Raw genomic sequence first — 19,305 nt, 5'->3', positions numbered from 1 at the left:
AAATTTATGTTCCCATTATTAGTCTGTCCATACTGTCACAGTTTTTTTTTAGCATAAAACAAGAGAAGCAATTGTTTCATGCTTCACCTGCAGGCCTGTTTTCTGACGGTATACTGCTGCTGTCTGATGTCGCCTTTCTTCGAGTGTTTTAACCTTTCAAGTCTTCTAGAGCCCCAGAAGAGCCTCTTGCTCCGGGCTCACACCTGCGCTCCGACTGAGAATCAGGACAACAGCAGCAGCAGGGGCCCTCAGTCCAGATGCACGCACACACACACATGCAAACGCACACACACACACACGCACAAAAGCACAAATCTGGATGCCTTCATCCAACTAAAATAAGCCATATTCACTAAGTTACAGAAAATAAGCAAAGGCAGTGACAACCGTGACTTCAGACAGCTGGGTGGGGGGCTTCCCTGCCACCATCACCATTTCATCACCACATTTCTTGCTGCACTCTGGCAACAGTGTTACCATGACAGCCATGGAAACAGAGAGGATTTTTTTCCTCGCTCCATCCCACTGGAATTCTATCTACCAATGCCATTCTTCTTCTTCTCTCTGTCCCTGATCTGCATTTTCTTCGCTCATCCAGTGAAACACTTTCATCCTGCAGGCGATGTAGTTCTCCTAAGCTCTGCACAAAGCAGCATGAGGTGATGGAAAGATTGTGCCTTTGACTTTGGCAACAAAATATCTGGACACGTCAGTCACAGCAAATGCCAAATTACTGCACGTTGTTTTTCTAACAATAATTAATAATTCCTCTTGCTCTCCTTGGTGCAATTTCAGATATATGAGTTATCTTTTTTCAGTTTGTATTATTGCTTGTCTGAATTCTGATGAGTAATGCCTACATAAACCGCTTCTCTCATTTTTACATTTGCATGTTTATCTATGGTGCATTTGCATGTATGTCAGTCTCTCACTTCCCTGCTCTTGGTTACACCTCTAATTGTGGTGAGTAGCCTATGATTGGAAAAGACACAGCAGCACAGTAAATGGTGCCTCTGTGCTTCTTGTTATGAGGTGCACTCACCAGCTTAGAGCCCTTATCGCCGACCCTACACAGCCAGGCCCGACCTAATGGTGGTGCTCCGGTTCACACACACTCACCTTCGGTTCACAACAATGAGTAATTTGTTGTTTCTTTTAAAAGCAGCTGTGGTTTTCAACCTCCAGGTTTAATAATGTATACTAAAAATACTTTGTCGTCTGTCCATTTACTCAACAGTACACTGTGCACCCTCTCCTGCAACCATGGCTCTTCTCTCATTTATTATATGCTGTGCGTAATTGGAATTACAGTTTTTTATTGGCATATGCACAACAATTAAGTGTTGGCAGTGAAAAATATTATGTCTTAGGCTCCTTTAAACAAAGCTCATTAAAAATGTACAAAGGCAAAATCCTGCAAATAAAAAATGAAGAATCTAAGACATAAAATAGTGCAGGAGTCAAAATAGATCAGGGGTTATAGCACCCAATAATTTAATAATTTCTTAAAATTGTAATTACATCTGAAAATGTAAAAACAACAAATAATTGAAATTAGATTGGAACTAGTAAATGTTTGACATTTTTTCTTAAAAATGACTGAAATTATTCATCGATTATGAAATTAGTAGACAATAAATTTTCTTTTGATAATCAGTCAACTAAGTGTAGCAATTCTAAAAAAATTAGTAAAAGACAAAAACTGCATAAACGTAAGGTAACAACATAATGATAAGATGAGCAGTCAGAAGTATATTTTACATACTACTATATTTATACACATCTTTATAAATTACAGCAACATAGCATTGTTGTCAGTCTAAAATTAGGTACATTTTAAGAAATATTCCACAGTTTTCAACCTTATCTCAATGATTTAATGAAAAATAAAATAAAATAAAATGAATTAAGCTGATACAATACAATACAATACAAGTGTTCTCCAGGTTTTTCAAACTTTGATATCTATTTTTAGGCACATTTGTATCTGTGACTTGAAAGTAGTCTCAAAGTCCCAAGTCTCAAGTCTCAAAGTCTCAAATTAAAAAATGATGATTACACAAGATGAACAGCCTGTCTCCACTGACTTTAATTTCTTGTATCTTTGGTTTATCTTAATCTTTGAACATAACCGAATAACGTAAAGTTAGAATGAGGTTGTTTCCTTCAGGCAGCAGAGAGCGCAGTGGCCTACTGTACCGAAACGCCTCCACTGATGGCTACATTAATGGCTCTTTCTGCTGGAAAAGCCTTCCAGCTGATTAAAGAAAGTGGCGTATACTCATTGTAAATCATCATAAATGTTTTTCAGGAACAGGAACAAGAGAGGAGCTAACTGCTGCTAAGTGTTTCTGCAAACTAATGATTATGCTTGTATTATATCACCAGCAAGATAATGCTGTTTGTTTGAATGCTAAATGTGGCTAATGTAGCTGCTGATGGCTGGTAATTATTAAAATGAGAGCTATGTTGTGCAAAAATATTATCCTTGTTGGAGGCTGCATAGCTGTGTATAACGTTCAGCTGGATTTATAGGAAATTGCCACATTTGAAGTGCGAATTGAAAGTGCTCACTCTGGTTTTCAAAAAGCACAGAAGTGAGGCCTTTTGTTCAGAGGGTGCTTTTACATTCTGCACTCACTTGATTTTAATCACACTGAAAACAAATTGTATAAAATGCTGCTTTTCTCCTCTGCTGGCAAGATAAATAGCTGGTGTTTGGTATTCTGCTGCAGATCCTACATGAGAGTGAGAGGAGGCCAAGACTTGGTAGGGCTGTAGTGAAGTCATAAAAGCTGGCGTCAAAGAAATGATGTAAATTTTGGTTAATTTTGCTTAACGTTAATATGCACACACACACATCAACCAGTAATTAAATGGTAAATTTTAAAGAAAAAAAAAGATGTGAAATACAAAGCAGCTTTTCATTTTTGGCTCTACATTGCCTAATTGAGCTTTAGTGCTACATTTTGAAACACACCCATCCATTTAGAGGCGTGCGTTTGTCGTCGGTCAAACCTCACAGCAACATATTGTATATACTTTCACAGCATTTCGTGGCCTAGTGATTAATCGATTAAATTTTACATGTTCGATTAAATTCTTAATTAAATTCATAACGATCATCAATTTGTTTTCATCATCCCTAGTGGCTAGTATTTGTTGCCTTTGTTGGTTGCATTGTTTACGTTTAGGTCAGAGGACTGGGATGTGTTAAGGTTAGGCTAAGAATTTTAGGATAAGCCAATCAGAGGCAGAGTAAAGTGGGCCGTTCTTACGCTATAGTAGGATTTGCAAATTCATGTCCTGGTTTCAGAACATGTTGTTAAATAAACATTGTGTCCAACCTGTGGTCTCCCATCAGGTCGCCCTGGTGATTAAGAAGCTTAATTTTGACCGCAAAACCTGTTTAGCACTGTTAACACTTTCCCCTCCACTGACAAGATCAATCGATGTTATCCCTGTTATACTGTAAGGGGCGCTGTTACGGATGTTGCGCAATAGAACATCTCCATAACCAAAAACAAACGGAAAGAATGATCCAAGGGAAAAAAGAAAGAGAGGATTACCAACTTGGTGTTGTTCAATGACACCTCCAACAGAATATTATTTTCATTATTATTTTTATACGATTTAAATTTGACATAAGAAAATAAGAGAAAAAAATATGTATATATGTGTGAAAAATGTTAAAATGCAGAGAGAATGGTTTGTAGGTAGTCTGTATTTCTTTGTGACAAGAGTTCAAGAGTAAGAGACTCAGAGGGCACACTGACAGTTGTACAATCAACACATTGTGTTATCGAAACACAACAGAGTCCCCAAGCAAAAGCCGCCATCCTCCGCCAGTCTCACTGTTTAACTTTATGTCTTGTTCTCCAACCTGTAACTCATCTCACTCTGCCAAAACAAGATTCACTCACTGCGAACAGGGTGATTCCTGAGACTGAGCAGACGTAGTCTCCTACACACACGCTCACACATTTACACACACGCTCACATGCACGCTCTCCTCTCTCAGAGTGATTAGGAAGACGACTGTTTGCTCGCTCCCCAGCGGAAGGAAGGGTTTTCAAACAGCTGAGCTATCACTCTGTCACAAGGGCCATTCTCAGAGGTCTCCAGGACAATGCTGTGGCTGTGGCTTAATTTTCTCTCTGTGATACCATGATATGAGGGTCTTTTTTTAGCAGCACGCCTGTGTGTATGAATACTGATGCCCGAGCATTGGCCCTGTGCTAGCTGTCATGTTTCATCTATAAGGCAGTTTCACCTCTATAACTGCACCTGGCAAAATGCAGCCTATTGCGCGAACATTAGAGAGTATGTAGTTATGCATGTCTGTGCTGTCTATAAGGAGTCTGACGGTGCTTTCAGACCCCCATGTTGAGGAAAAATAATAATCTTACTGCCAGTTTACTCCTGGCAGTAAGGCTTTTAGAGCTCTATTATAAAGGACAGATTCAGTCATGGCTTGAATGGATGCCATCCATATTAATTTTAATTTCCATCTCAAGTCCACATTAGCTTGGGGAGAGATAGAGAACAAATGTCAAATAATGGAAATCACTGCGAGAAAAGAAATGTCAATTTGAGATGAATATCTGATGCATAGTATATAATTATATGTATGGACAGGTTTGAATCAATATGCATTGAATACATTTGTACATCAGGCACATGCAACACATCAGTGATTCTTAACCTTTCAAGTCTGATGTGCCCCATCATCGACCACCAGTCCTGTTCTAAATTTCAAACCAATGCCAGAAAAACTGTTATCTCTGTGCAGAAATCAGGGCTATATTTAATTTACGTATTATTTAGTAGCATATACGTTAAAACTTAAGGTTTCTTCACAATACTCGGGTAAAGATGAAAAACAACTTGTTCGGAAAATACCAGGTTCTGGCTAAAAACGTCTATGTTTGGTGACACAAAAGCAGCTGGAAAAGCAGGGACAGGTCAGAGGAAAAACACCAGATTCCATAGTTCAAATACTGCTGGGAACCATTTCAGGGTGTCTGTGAAAACTCTCATGTTTGATAGCTCAAACACTGCTGGGAAACACTGTGATGTGTTGGTGGAACATCACCTGTGTTGAGTGGCTGAAATTGCTGTGAAATGCTGCTCAGACAGCACTGGGAAATGTCGCCATGTGTTGACAATAAAAGCCCGGGTATGGTGGCTCAATTGTCACTGTGAAATGCTGTGATGTGTCAGTGAAAAACACCCAAGTTATGTGCCACAAACACTGGTTGAAAGGCAGCAAAGGGATGCCAAAACACCAACGGTGTTATTGTATATTGTTCTCAAACAATGGTGTGCAGATTGGCAGATGTCTCGCCTTGGTGTCACACCATCCCCTCCACCTCCCCATGACAAAATCAGCTTTTCAATTTCCTTCTACTTCACTTTAGAAACACTGATATGAATCTTATATATACAAATGTAACATCAGTGGGGTTTTTTTGTGCAGCTGGGCTGCTAAATGTGTTTTTTTGAAAATAATTTTAATCTAGATGTTATTTAACACTCAATTATATCAATGTGGATTTTGTTCAACATGACATGGTGATCGTTGGGTTGCTTTTTAGGCTGGGTCTCTCTACAGTAGCTTTGATTGAGTTTGAATTTGTGTTTCTGTGACTTCAAAGCAACATTATGCACCTTTTAGTTGATTGAGCCTCATTCCCAAGTTGTCATATACTATCATTTTTGGTTGGTGATTTGGTCCGACCATCAACCAAACGTGTCTGTATTTGGCGACCTAGAAATGAGACTTAACGATCAACTAAAACTTGCATAATATTGCTTTAAGTAGCACTTTGAGCTGGGTGTTTCGATCATTTATCTGTTTATTTTGACATTTTTGTAAACTTTATATCAGTTTTCATGTTCTTAATTGCACCATGTGGTGTTACTCTTTGGTGTCACAAATGAGGCGGTCAATTATAGCTGTTAGTTGCCCGTTATTGTGATGGAATAGTAATCAGCAAAGTAATAATTTGTAATCCTATTTGTGTGTTCATTTTTGCCTCTTAATGCAAATATGTTGATAAATTGTTTTAGTAAATTATAATTACAAAATAACTGAGCCACTCTGTCTGCAGAGGGGCCCGCTGAGGGACACAAACCCCTCTTGGGGAGTTATGTCCTAGGTCCTGATGTAATAAAGTGCACATTCTCATTTGTATTGTCTGTAATAATTCCAGTAATAGGATGCATAATACTCTAACAACCCACTAAAACAGCTAATAGGGATCATCTTTACCTAACTGTGCATTTATTGAATTACCCCCAGGATGACAACGATAATACTTAATCCACAAATTAAGCTTTTAACTCTGATCATTCCAAATATATAGAAAACACACTCCCTTTTGGCTTGTTTTGCTGGCAAAAAAGTTCTCCATGTAACAGCTCTCATTTTAATCCCCAGTCATTTAGTTTACAGCCAATTTAATACTGCAATTTTCTTAGCCATGCTTGTGTTTCCCCGATACCTGCAGACCCCACGCTCCTTTAAACAGCTGAAGCTAATTCTCGAGCGAGCACGGGAGCGTGACAGGGAAGACGTGCTGGTGTAAAAACCAGCCAACGTATATTGGACATTGATCATCATGAAATAATACCTGTCAAAAATGACTGCACTGTACAACATTCGCTCTGTACGTGTGTCAGAGAGTGATTGACAGAGAGTGACTGAAAGTGAGAAATACGTGTGCGAAATGTGTGTGTGTTTGTGTGCCTGCTGCAGGCAAATATCCAGCAGTATGCTTGATGGTTAGAGCTGAATAGGATTTCCTTTCAAACACATGCTGCGCCCCCCCTGCCTCATCTGGATCTCTCTTTAAATACTCTGGGTACTTCTCAAGATGAATTATGACATTGTTATTAATCGGATAGTATAATCTACACATATGTTAAAGCATTCATGTGCATTAGATGTGATCCCCACTGAGAGCACAGCTGAGGTTCTGTAATGACGTCTGAGACTGCTTTTTCCACCACTATCATTAAGATGGAGCACACAGATAATCAGTCTCACTGATTATGTTAGTAGTGACTGGCAGTGACCTCACTCTCAGACTGAGGACTGATCCAAAACAATGTCAGGGTTCCTGACACTCGTTTGGAGCCACTGTGATTGAACAATATGCTTTTTATGTGTGCGTGCCATGATCACATATTATATTTGTTAAAGCTATAATTTTATTCCTTCGTTTTCTATTTGAAAATTTGCTTGTAATAAAAAGATTTATATTTGAAGGTTAAAGTTGATTCTCTGCCTTGGAAGCAAAAAACCTTTGATCAAGGTCCAATTATTCTTTTTATTGAATCTCATGGTCATTTTTTGCAGAAAGACCTTGAAATGTGGTGAAAAGCTATAGAAAGTGTAATGGCTATAGAATAATGATAGCCTTTAGATTGGTTCCCCATAAAGCTGCTTTCCACTGCTCAAAAATCCAGCCACCGCCCACTAACATCTGGCTTTTTAATGTGATAAGAAAGTTAACAATCTGCATTCACCTCAGATGACTCTGCAGGTATTTATCATCTCTGGCTCCAATGAGCACTGATGGAAACACAACATCCAGGTGAAATTTTAGCCCCTTTACCAGCAAGATGCAATTACGGGCTGCCTACCGTTGTTTACCTGTGCTCCAGCCTGTCTGTGACATCGAACATGACACACACACACACGCTATTCTCACTTACCAAAGATTATCAGTGCAAGTTCTTTGCAAATATTATCCCCAGTAGCAGAAATGGCTAGCTCTGAGGTTTAGATAAAATTATAGAGCCTACAAAGTAAAGTAATGTTTGGCCATCTTTATTGTGTCCTGCTCAGCTGATCAGTTGATTGTTGAATAGATTGGCTGCAAAGTAATAGATATATGGATAGGATCCACAACTCTACACTTAAGTGTCTGTATCCTGAAACAAAACATAATATATTGATTAGCGGGGAAACCGCGCAGCCCAGGAGTAAGTGCTGCTCGAAATGCTCAAGTTGAGGCGAACTTACTTTGCAGGATTTATTTCACTTCTGAGAATCTAATCAAATGCTCCGACATGAAATCACCTGAAGGCTGAAAAGGAGGAGGATTGATGAAAAATGAATATCCTTGTCAGTGCCTCCAGAAATTTGTGGGAAAATACAAGAATTAATACAAATTCAGCCAATCCTAAAATTTGAGAGAGCTTGCAATTTTGTCTCATTCCTGACAAACATCCACAATCGTGTAACTGGACGAATACTTGCACTTTTGCTGCATAATATGGTCCAATACAAAGTTTTTGGTAACTGTTTAGAAATGTAAACTGTTATTACTGATTTAGTGTATCATTTAAGAGTTTTACAGAGCCCTCTGTTAGTGTCTCATTTTAATTAAGTGACTACAGCACAATTTTGCATTTTAGATGTTTCACTATAAATCATAGATACAGTTTGTTACATTTCTGCTGACCATTTTCCAAAAAAAAGTGTTTTCCTTCTTTTAGGTGATCACCAGTTTGTCTTACCGGCGTAGTTTGACAAACAACTTAAAAAAGATAGACGGACAGACAGACGGACAGATTTCAACAAAATTTAAGTTTATGACTTGCATACATGTTGCAGTTAAAGGACAGTTGGCAGAGACTATAGAAACTAGTCGGACTACAGTAAGATTAGTGACCAGTGTGCTGTGTGTGTACGTAAACTATATACAAACAATTAAAAAACGTTCTAAAAGGGAAATAACATTAACCGTTCCGTATGGCAACAGCAGTCTTTGCTACAGTGATAAATGATATAAGATAGATAGATATCTCTGGTCAAATGAGCAGAAGTAAACAGTTCAAAAGTGCAGACAGGGAGTTATAGACATGATGACAGTATTTAGCAGAGAGAGAGAGAGAGAGGTTAATCATTTAAGTCATTTTTCAAACAAAAATGCCAGACTATACCTGCAGGTATTGATGACTACTCCAGTCTGATGACTTGCTGCTTTTCTGATTTTCGTAATTGTTAACAGAACATTGTTGGGTTATTGACTGTTGATCGTGCAAACTATGACATTTGAAGAGTGGATGTGGGCTGGAGAAATTGTTACAGGCAATTTTTGCTATTTTCTGACATTTAAACCAAACAAAGAGTTGAGAAAACAAATGACAGATAATCAATCGTGGAAATAATTGCTGGTTGTCAAGTTAATCCTTTTACCATGATTTTGAAGTGTAGAACTATATGCCTGGATTCCAAAGCTTAAGTGGTTACTTTTAAGATATAATGCCATAACAACATCATCTAAATTATTTCTGCTGTTGTCAAGTGGGGCAGTGATGCTTACTACTGTCAGCTGCTGCACAGTTTTGTCGCAGCATGCTGAATTGCATCCTGTTATGCTGTCCAAGTCTTTATGAAACAGTGACATTTTGATGCCATAAAATAGTGTTTCTTTTCTAGCAACAGGCCATCCTCCTTCTCTCTTGTCTGTCTGCAGACAAAAAAAATACCAATTTTGTCCAGCTTCCCTTGAGGTGGCTCCCTCATTTTGCTGTCACTGCTGTCCTTTATTTATCGCCTCTCTCTTTTGTCTCTAACTCCCACCCTTTTCTTCCTCTCTTCTCTTTGGCCAGCATCGCCCCGATTGTTGTCATGTGAAAATGATCTGATATGGATTTGATGGCAAGGGGACGTTTTGTAAACTGACTCTTTGGCAACATTTTTCTCCAAGGCTGCATGCGAAATCCCACCTCATCTGCCAAGACTGGCCGAGCCAAACCCCAGTTGTGTTCATAACTCTACACTTAAGTGTCTGTATCCTGAAACAAAACATAACATATTGATTGGCAGAGCTTGTTGGGGACACTGCTCAGCCCGGGAGTAAGTGCTGCTCGAAATGCTCAAGTCGAGGCCAACTTACTTTATAGGTTTCATTTCACTCGGGAGAATTCAAGCAAGTGCTCACACGTGAAATCACCTGAAGGCTGAAAAGGAGGAGGATTGATGGAAAACGAATATCCTTGTCAGTGCCTCCAGAAATTTGCATGGAAATGCAAGAATTAATACAAATGCAGCCAAACCTCTATTTTTTTTTTTTTTTTTTTTTTGATAGAGAGAGCTTGCAATTTTGTCGCATCCATGAAAAACATCCACTTAGAATTGTGTAGTTGTACAAATATTTGCACCTTTTACTGCATAAAATGGTCCAATACAAAGTTGTTGTTTTTTCGGGGAATTTAGAAGTTTAAGCTGTTTTTACTGATTTGGTGTATTAATTATGTGTTTTACCTATCAATATAATTTAACAGACTGCAACACTAATTTTTCATTTTAGATGTTTTGCTATAAATCATAGATACAGCTCGTTTTATAACTGCCAAAGAAATATATATATATATATATATATATATATATATATATATACATTATGTTTTGGCTTCTTTCTAGGCAATCACTGGTTTCTATTCATACCAACCTAGTTTGACAAACAGCCTGCAGATAATAAAAAATGAAGTGCATTACTGACAAACTATCACAGTTTCTGTGAGGTAAAATGAACTTGAAAAAATGAATGCATTTTTTGCACTATAAAATGGTTCGATACAGAGTTTTTTGTAACAGTTGAGAAAAAAAAGCTATTGTTGATTTATTGAATCCATTATGTGATTTACAGAGCCTTCTGTTCATATATTATTTTAATACAACAGACTACAGCACTAATTTTGTATTTTAGATATTTTACTGTAAACTATACATACTGCCAATCTAAAAGATACTACCAAAAATGTGTTTTACCTTCTCTCCAGGTGATCAGTGGTTTCTATCTGTTTTGACAAACAGCTTGCAGAAAATTTTAAATGAAGTGCATGATAGAGATGAACATTGTGTCTGCTTTCGTTGTTGTCAGAGCCATGTTATTTCTTTGTAAGTGTAGATGGATTTGGAAATCTAGCCGACAGACACAATGCTCGCTATGATGAATTTCCAAAACCAAGCCAGTTTCAAGTCAGTGCTTTTTATAATGTTCTAAAATGAAACCAAATGATGCCTGGAGGAAGACATTGAAGACACAATAAAAAATCCAAAACTCTGGAGTGTGCTTTGGAAATGGTTGGCAATAATTTAAAGTAAATGGCCTAAAATATGCTTACTGGAGACTACAATAAAAGCAGCTTGACTACAATAGTTCAAGCTCATTTCACTGCCACTGGAATGTATAAAATCTCCTTTTTTCATGCTGACTTTAAGATTCAAGTTTCAAGTTTAAAACATTTGTGCTGGTTTATCACCACAACATGTTGCACACTGTGCCACAATTGAAATAAGCAATGCAAATGCCACCATTATTGCAGCTGCATAAACACTCTGTAGTGGAAAAACCCTTGAGTTGTTCTTGATTGGTTTCGCTGTGTTCAAATCAACTGCAAGCCATTTCTCTAAATGAGTTATTGCACGTAATTGCTCTTAATTGTTTCTGTGAGTTTTCTGAATAGACGGCAGACTCCAGTAATATCTCCATTATCACAGTTAGCAATAAAGTCATTATATTTTGAGTTACCTGAAGAGGAAGGAGGGGGGATGCTGTGCACAGTCCACATTAGCAGGTTCATCATCTTAATTCTTTAGAGATGTAATTATTCTTCTTCTAACTTATGAGAACATACAACGTAGATTGAAATTACACTGAAGATTTATCCTCCTGCAGGGTTCTACATGCAGATTAGATTAGTTGATCGGATGCTGAACCCCCATGTGCACTCATCAGGTAGTTGAATGATTTCCATCGGAGGCCGTCCCCTCTAATTTCCTATGCGGTGGCTGAATTCTTCAGCACATTCTTGTACGGAGACATACATCAAGACAACCCTCCCTCAGAGACACCCTCTGAGGCATCGCCAGTGACCCTGTCAGACTGTAAACACACTTCTGCCCGTGTAGACAATTACATCATTTGTTCCATGCAGACTTTTTATGAAGCAGCCACCTCACAAGCAAAGCGCTGACGTACACCTTTTAGGACTATAGCAGGATGTTGGTGGGCTGGTGGCAGGCTAAAGAATATACAAAAGCAAAAAAAAAAAAAAGACAGACACACTGTCGCCTGTGGGAAGGGGGAATATTTTATCCCATAAGAGTTGGCTCATCTCCCTGTGGGCACTTGTTGCCATAGCAACGGGAGCTGGGAGTTTCTGTCAGGTTGGCTGGTCAGCGGTAGTGGATCACAGGACATGAAAGGGGTCAGTAAGGGGAGTGCAACCTCACTGCCATCGTCATCAACCCCGGTTTTCCTCCACAATCCAAATCATGCATCCCCCCGCCCCCCGCCCCCCCTCCATCCTTCATGCGTTCACACATCCACGGGTCACATGCAAAAACCAACCTGCTCACAGTGAGTGGAATTATTCGTTATTATACTGATTTATGTTTCTGTTAGAGCCAATTGGAGCACTCACTCAGACGCTGACCTACATTGATTTATTTAATCTGCACAACAACACTTTCACTCGCCAGACCGTATCTCATCTCACCTTTTTGTCTATTTATTATTCTATCCAAAGACACATTTCCAGCTATTTCCCATTTCCTGTCTCACGCAAACACACATTTTTCATCCTGACACACACTCCTTGAACACACTAGGTCTCAAATGTGCATAGTCCACCATCTGTCCTGTCCTCTCTCAGTCTCCTCTACCTTACACTATTTGTCTGACTGTTCAAATCGCCAGTCTGAAAGACCACCTACTCACCCACTGTGCATCCTTCATAGCTGGAGCTTTGAAAGAGGAGACCTTGACATTCAGCTCACAGGGGGGTCTTGATAGACACTTAACTGGAGTGTTGTGAAAATAAGGAGAGGAGATGAGTGTTTCATCATGAGCGAGGTACAGTATTATCTGTGTGATACAGCGACTGTGTGATCCTCCTCTCTGTGTAGGGCTATCTCACAGACAGACAGACCTTTAGTCCTTCTCACCCAGAGAACAGATTTTAGTGGATGTGCTTGTGTGTTAACAGGTCAAAGTATCTGTCACCTAGGAAACATTCAGACTGATGTGAGCACTTGGGATGCTTTTTCCAGGTGTCTGTGGAGACTCACTCTTGACCGTGGCAGTCCTGGTGCAGTTGTAGAGAATAGCAAGCTCTCCAAACACCTTTCCTGGCCCCATGGTGCACAGCTTCAGGCTCTCCTTCGTCACCTCCACCTTCCCATCTGAAACATGCACAGAAATGCAGCCATTAAGCATAATGCTTTTCAAATTGCACATTAATTTTTCCTGCCTGATTACCCAGGTGTGCGAAGCCTCCGCTTGCCACATTCAATATGTGCAGCAAACAAAGTTTCGGTGATGAAATGGAGTGGATGATAGGTGTTGGAGGGCTTTTGCTTCATTTTTGGGGGCACCCAGCCAGAGTGCTCTTGACTCACTGGGCTGGAAAAAGATAAGATTATTTTGCAATGTGGAGTTTCCAAGGGCTACTTGCCTCCTACCAGGCCTGTTCGAGGCCGTGTTTCATAGCAATGCAGCAGTAGCAATGTGAAAAAATTCTGATTAAAGCTTAACACTCCATAACTCAGACACAGTATGCCATGCCTTAAAGGGATGGTTTTCCAATATTTTTTTTAAGTTTAGTTGTATGAGGTACTTATCCATAGTCACTGTATTACCTACAGTTGACAGCTACCGGCATTCTTCCTGTTTGATAAAGCAAGCAGAAGTATCACCACGGTGGCTAAGCGATGTACTGCTGGGGACGGGGTTGCTGCTGCAAAATGTATTTGAGCCACTTAAAAAAATCAGTATCAGTTTAAAAATACACTATATTTATAATATTTTCTCTGCTTTACCTTGCCGTCTGACAGCGATTTCCAACAGGGAATTCTTAGAAAGCCACCAGACTCTTATTGTCAAAAAATTATTTTACCTTGCAGAACACGAGAATTGCTGTTCATTTGCTGCCTCTATTGATATTAAGCTTGAGTTATTGTGTTACCTTGGTAAAATTTAAACTACCCCTTTAAAAACAAAGTAGCACAATCAAACAAACTAAGTCACTGAGGTAAAGTTAGACCAGCAAGTCCTTTGTTCTGGGAGCTAAATTTACTGTTAAAGCAGTAAAAATCTTCTAAATATAGCATGCAAACAAATTTATTTATTTTTGGTAGTTATATTGCCATTTTGCTGTTGCCTCCATACACAGCATTGTATTGCATTGCATTGCATTGACCACCAAAATCTAATCAGTTCATCCTTCTTCAAGTGGACGATTGTGCTAAATTTGAAGGAATTCCCTCAAGGAACGCCGGAGATATCACATTCACAAGAATAGGATTGAGCTACAGATGTAGAGTCCAAAGCAAAATCTAGTATCGCTTGCATAAAAACACACATGAAGGCATCTCAACACCCTCTGTGCGCTTACGTGCAGCCCGGAGAAGCATTTCCAGCTTCAAGCAATTAAATCCATTTTTTTTTCTTAACACTGTAAGAGGCTCTTTGCCCCAGTGTCGGGGGGGATGGCTGCTGCCACTGTGTTTAGACAAGCCTCATCAAGCATGTATACTTTCCTGGAAACTCAGCATACCAGCGGGACTACAACTCTGATTCACAGAGAGCAAAAAAGCCAAAGAAAACAGTTAAAGTCGGCTCTAGGCTACCGATGAAATATGGCGCGATAATAAGCAGGCGAGTCATCCACAGAGGAAACAGTTTGACACGTTATCTTGTTAGAGAGGGCCGTGAACTCCTTTCACAAAAAGCCGCGAAAAACTCACCATGTTTCAGTACAAATTATTTTCTCCACATTATTTTTGTTTCCACCCCATTGGAACGATGGTGCACCTTTTTCGCCATGGTAGACGATACATCATCCATTAACACTCAGCATGAAATGATACATGCAGCGAAAATCTTCAGCTTACTGTCTACCTCCCTGCTGTTTTCACTGCCCGTGTTTGACAGACTTTTTTTGTACCTGAGCTTCCAACAACACTCTTTAATTTTTCCACACGAATGAAGAAACAACTGGAGATCAAAAAACTTACTGGGATGTCTTCATTGAGCTTTTTAACAATGCTGTCAGTGCTTGTGCAGCTTTCATTATTCTCCGCTTAAGTATTCATAAGAGCTTCCTTAGATTGATTGAAAAACATGCACAAAAAATCTCTTTCAAGTCTCTCACTCAAATGCTTCTTTCAGTTTTGTATTAATGGCTCGTAATCACCGGACTGCTCATTTTCAGAAACTTGTTGAGTCTAAATCTGATAAAGACAGCAACGGTGCTGTGCTTTTCAAGTTTGGTGCTTGATGCACATATTTGAAAACACTCATTGTAGGTTGTAGTTTCCAAAACAAGCCCATGCTTGTTGCTTTCATGAGAATACAATAGACAACTTCCTGTGCACCTTGGGATTTCTCCCAGGAAAGTGGGAACCCCTGATGTTTGTTGACAAGAGCAACTGCACAAGTGTTCCATGAACCGAGTATCACCCAAATAATTTTGATAGCCGTACAAAGTCTATAAAGGCTATAATTACTGAGCTCAATTCGCCTCAAGAATTAGGTCTGAAGAACAGCCGTTGAGAATCGATTGAGCCCTACAAATATATGCCAGACGAATCAGCGAATGATCAGGGTGTTGTGATGACTCGTCACCACTTAAAGCCCCTGAGCCCTTTTTTATGAACTGTTTAATCTGGGTGTAATAGATAAAGAATAGATGATGAATTGTTAAGAAGAAGTTTCCCAATGGTTGCTATGTTTTTCAAAGACTAAAGACAGTCCTGTGTGTCTGTTAGCTTTATCTAATCGGGTGTAGCAAGGGTTCATGTTGACATCTGAGTGAAGAAGAGGACTAGTATCATCAGTTGCAGACTTAACCAAACTGCCAGAATAATTTTGGCATTTCTGCAAACCATTGATGCATGCCATTTTTACATTTCACATGTACTGCAAACATTATGTTTTTTTTTCATCTTAATTTTATGTTGTGACAATGTTATGGATAACAGGTTTAGCTACAAAACCCACTTGGTTAGTTGAAGCAAAACGTCATGTTTTGGCTTGTGAATAGGATTAAGAGACAACTTCTCCCGTGTGCCGAGCATGTACAAGTTTTGTCTGTTCTGCACTACTGTGTGACAACATGGCGTTTCCATGGTCAAGGACCGACTTCATAGATAAAAATGGCTCATTCTAAGGCATGGGTCAGCTACTTTATGATATGAAGTGCAATTTTTTAATTTCCTTGAAAATCAGTGTGCCATATCAAAAAGTCAGTCTCTCATCCCTCAAAATGCTTCCTAAAAATGATGGCGAAGTCGTCACCTTTTGTTGTTTGAGGCATTGGTTTAAAGTAGCAGAGCTCCTCCCCTCCACTCAAATCTCAGTATCTTGCCATGACTGCCATGTGTGGTGTGTCATTCACAACCATGCTGTCATCGAATTGGATACTATATACTGTATCTTCTTTCAAATCATTTACCGTTTGCCAATGGTGTTATTAACTAATATATTATATTATATTATATTATATATTCTGTCAGTGAAAAATACCCATTTTTGTTGGTCTAGAGCTGTGGTCTGCTGCTCTGTGTTGCTTTTTCAGCCGTCTTGCTTGGTGTCAAGCTCATTGTAATGAGAAACTCAGCTTGTATTCATGTCATACACACAGGTCATACATATGAAAACAAACAAATATAACATATCCATGGTTTGCAGAAACATTTCAAACTTGACAACATTCATTCTCAACATTCTAAATGGGTTCTTTTGCACTGTTGTTTTGCTGTGTATGTGACAGACATCAGCTGACAGGAAGTAAATATGGCACCAAGCTGCTGCCTAGCAAAGCAATTCTTGCAAAACTGTCTATTGGAAGTGCCCATTGAGCCTTGTCATATCACAAAAAGCAAAGAAAGCTCGTTGGCTTTGGTCCATCAGCAAAAGAGTTACAGCACGGACTTTTAGTTTTAGGAGAAATTACGTCTCTGCAGTGATGAATAGATGGAAATTGATGCAATACATGTCCTTCAATACAGACAATAGCTGCCCCATTCAGAAGGAAATAAGACACCAAACTTCATTAAGTGCAATGAAGGGAGCTCTGTGGTTTAATAACAACAGTGTCTTGTGGACGGGTTCATGAAAGAACAATGACGAGCACGCATCAGGTAGCAAAAATTAAACGCCTCAAGATAACTAATAATTTTCTGTGAATGGCCAAGTAATTAATCCCTGAAAGAGGCGAGTAGTGGGAGCATGGTGCTCGGTTTGGACAACTCACTGACTTTATGCTGTGAGGAAATTGCTAGGAAATTAAGTAATCTAATTATTCAATTATTGGAATTCCAGTAATGGTCTTTTTTTTTCAGAAACTGTTATTCAGAAGTTCACGTGTATCCACGCCAACACGGGGTCCAGCTCATTTCCCGTTTTTGTGTCTAATAAAATCCGCTTTATCGCACTTCTTTATTATGGTGGCTCCAAATTCACTTATAATTCAACTCACATCTGCATGTTCTATTCAAACCTTATTAAAATAGCAACACCACAGGCAAATACATGCCCTCTCCTTGGGCAGTCGATCTGCTATCAAAGTACAGCACATTTACATCTCACCGAGCCATTTAACAGCAGCTGTTTACTGTCCTGTCTGAAGGCAAATTAAAGCCATAAAATTCAAAATGCATAAAATACCACATGTATAATGTTGACTGCCATCAGGGTTTTCCCTGTCAGTGTGCCACAGTGTGTCTTCTGAGGCACCGTAGAAATGTTAATGGCTGACCATTTGAAAGCACGCTGCAGTGCACTCCACATTGCGGGGCATCGGGACAGACCTCGGAGCAGACTTCCTTCTGGCTCGAGATCAGATGTGATTCTGGCTGCATTCCAAATCAAAAAGCTGCTGTCTTTTCGGCGGATTTTATCTCACACTGGTGCCGAAGACTTCACAGATAAGGAGACAGCGCAAATGTGCTCCTACTAACCTTCTTTTTGGAGTGATTAAAATAATCCTCCATGATCTGAAGGATATCTGACCAAATTAAAAATCATTTTCTAGGCACGAGTCACTCTGGCTTTAGGATGTGGGCGGACAAGAGTATTAGTAAGTCGCAGATTTATGCAATAATGGTAGTCTTTTAAGTTTTTAAGATATAAGACGAACATTTGGAGATCATCCAAAGCACTTTTTTAAGTATCTCCAAATTCTAAACTTACATAAAAAAGTTAAAACTCTGTATGTCTGCCAAATCTTAACACTTTAGAAAAGACAGCCCCAAGACAACTAGAGGCAAGTGGCCAAATTTCACAGTTTTACCAAATTATTGTAGCCACAGCAAAGTAATCTTCAGAGGATAAAAGGCTTACTTGGTTGTCAAAGCTCGAAAAAGTCACAGTACAAGAACGGCAAGATATTTGTTTACAATCTCAAATCCAAACTATAAACTCTAGGTTCAAATTGCTTCGGCATAAATGGAAATTACTGTTACTATACATTACATTACTCCATGTTTTTATCCCAAAGCACCAGTTCCAGTACACCTGTTATGTAACAGATAGTGGTGTAATGATACAGAGATCTGGATATCATCTTTAAACTCTTCCTTCATTTTGAAATTCCCATGTTACATTTGTGCCACCATTTCCATTCAAGTGGACCTCCTTTGTAAACACTGAATAAGTGCTAGCAGCCTAGCACCAGGCAGATAGTGTCAAGCAGCAGAACATGTATACAGCTTTATCCCAAAAGGGCAATTTAATTTTACAGTCTAACCAAACCATACAAAAGAATGTCCACGTGGGAGGGCGACAAGTGACGTGAAAAGAAATGGCCCAAAAATGAGCAAGAAGTTAGTGCAAAATTACAAGAAAATCACCAGAAAATGAGAAAAAAAAAAAATATATATATATATATTTTTTTTTTTTTTTTTTCTGTACAGAAATTTAAATATTTAATTATATATAATATAATATAAGACAATTTTAATTATAGTTTTCTGGGCATTTTATATATAGTTTTTTAATATCTAATTTTCTTGCCAAGTTATGTTTTTCCTCATATTTTTGAAATAAATCAAACCAATTTTCTCAGGTTTCAAAAGTTATAATGATTGTAAAAGGCATCTGCAGCTGTAAAACTGATGTAGATCCAGGTGTTAAAGGGGTTAATAGACCTAAATCAATACATTTGCTGTTTGCTGTGGAGGCATGTGAGAAAAACAAGGTAGCACAGCATGACTAATTGATTTACAAATGGTCATGTTGGTGAAGAAAGATCTTTTAAGACTAAACCTGATGGCTGCGA

At 38.9% G+C, this 19,305-nt stretch overlaps 1 protein-coding gene and 1 long non-coding RNA gene across 3 annotated transcripts in view; one reads left to right on the top strand and one right to left on the bottom strand.

Annotated features, from left to right (window-relative positions):
• Positions 1 to 19,305, top strand: part of LOC148187680 (uncharacterized) — a 163,370-nt gene that overhangs the window by 58,658 nt on the left and 85,407 nt on the right. The window lies entirely within an intron of this gene.
• LOC121954489 (cGMP-dependent protein kinase 1) overlaps positions 1 to 19,305 on the bottom strand; it is a 118,822-nt gene that overhangs the window by 65,133 nt on the left and 34,384 nt on the right. For both annotated transcript variants that reach the window (XM_088086805.1, XM_042502005.2), the window contains exon 3: positions 13,094 to 13,207. In XM_088086805.1, coding sequence (XP_087942931.1) covers positions 13,094 to 13,207 — 114 coding nt within the window. The remainder of the gene's footprint in view (positions 1 to 13,093; positions 13,208 to 19,305) is intronic.

The sequence above is a fragment of the Plectropomus leopardus genome, chromosome 13 (genome assembly GCF_026936395.1).
Source record: "Plectropomus leopardus strain MGB_pleo_1.0 chromosome 13, ASM2693639v1, whole genome shotgun sequence".
Classification (NCBI taxonomy): domain Eukaryota; kingdom Metazoa; phylum Chordata; class Actinopteri; order Perciformes; family Serranidae; genus Plectropomus; species Plectropomus leopardus.
Note: the sequence above shows the minus strand (reverse complement) of the source record. Positions and strands in the feature narration are given on the sequence as shown.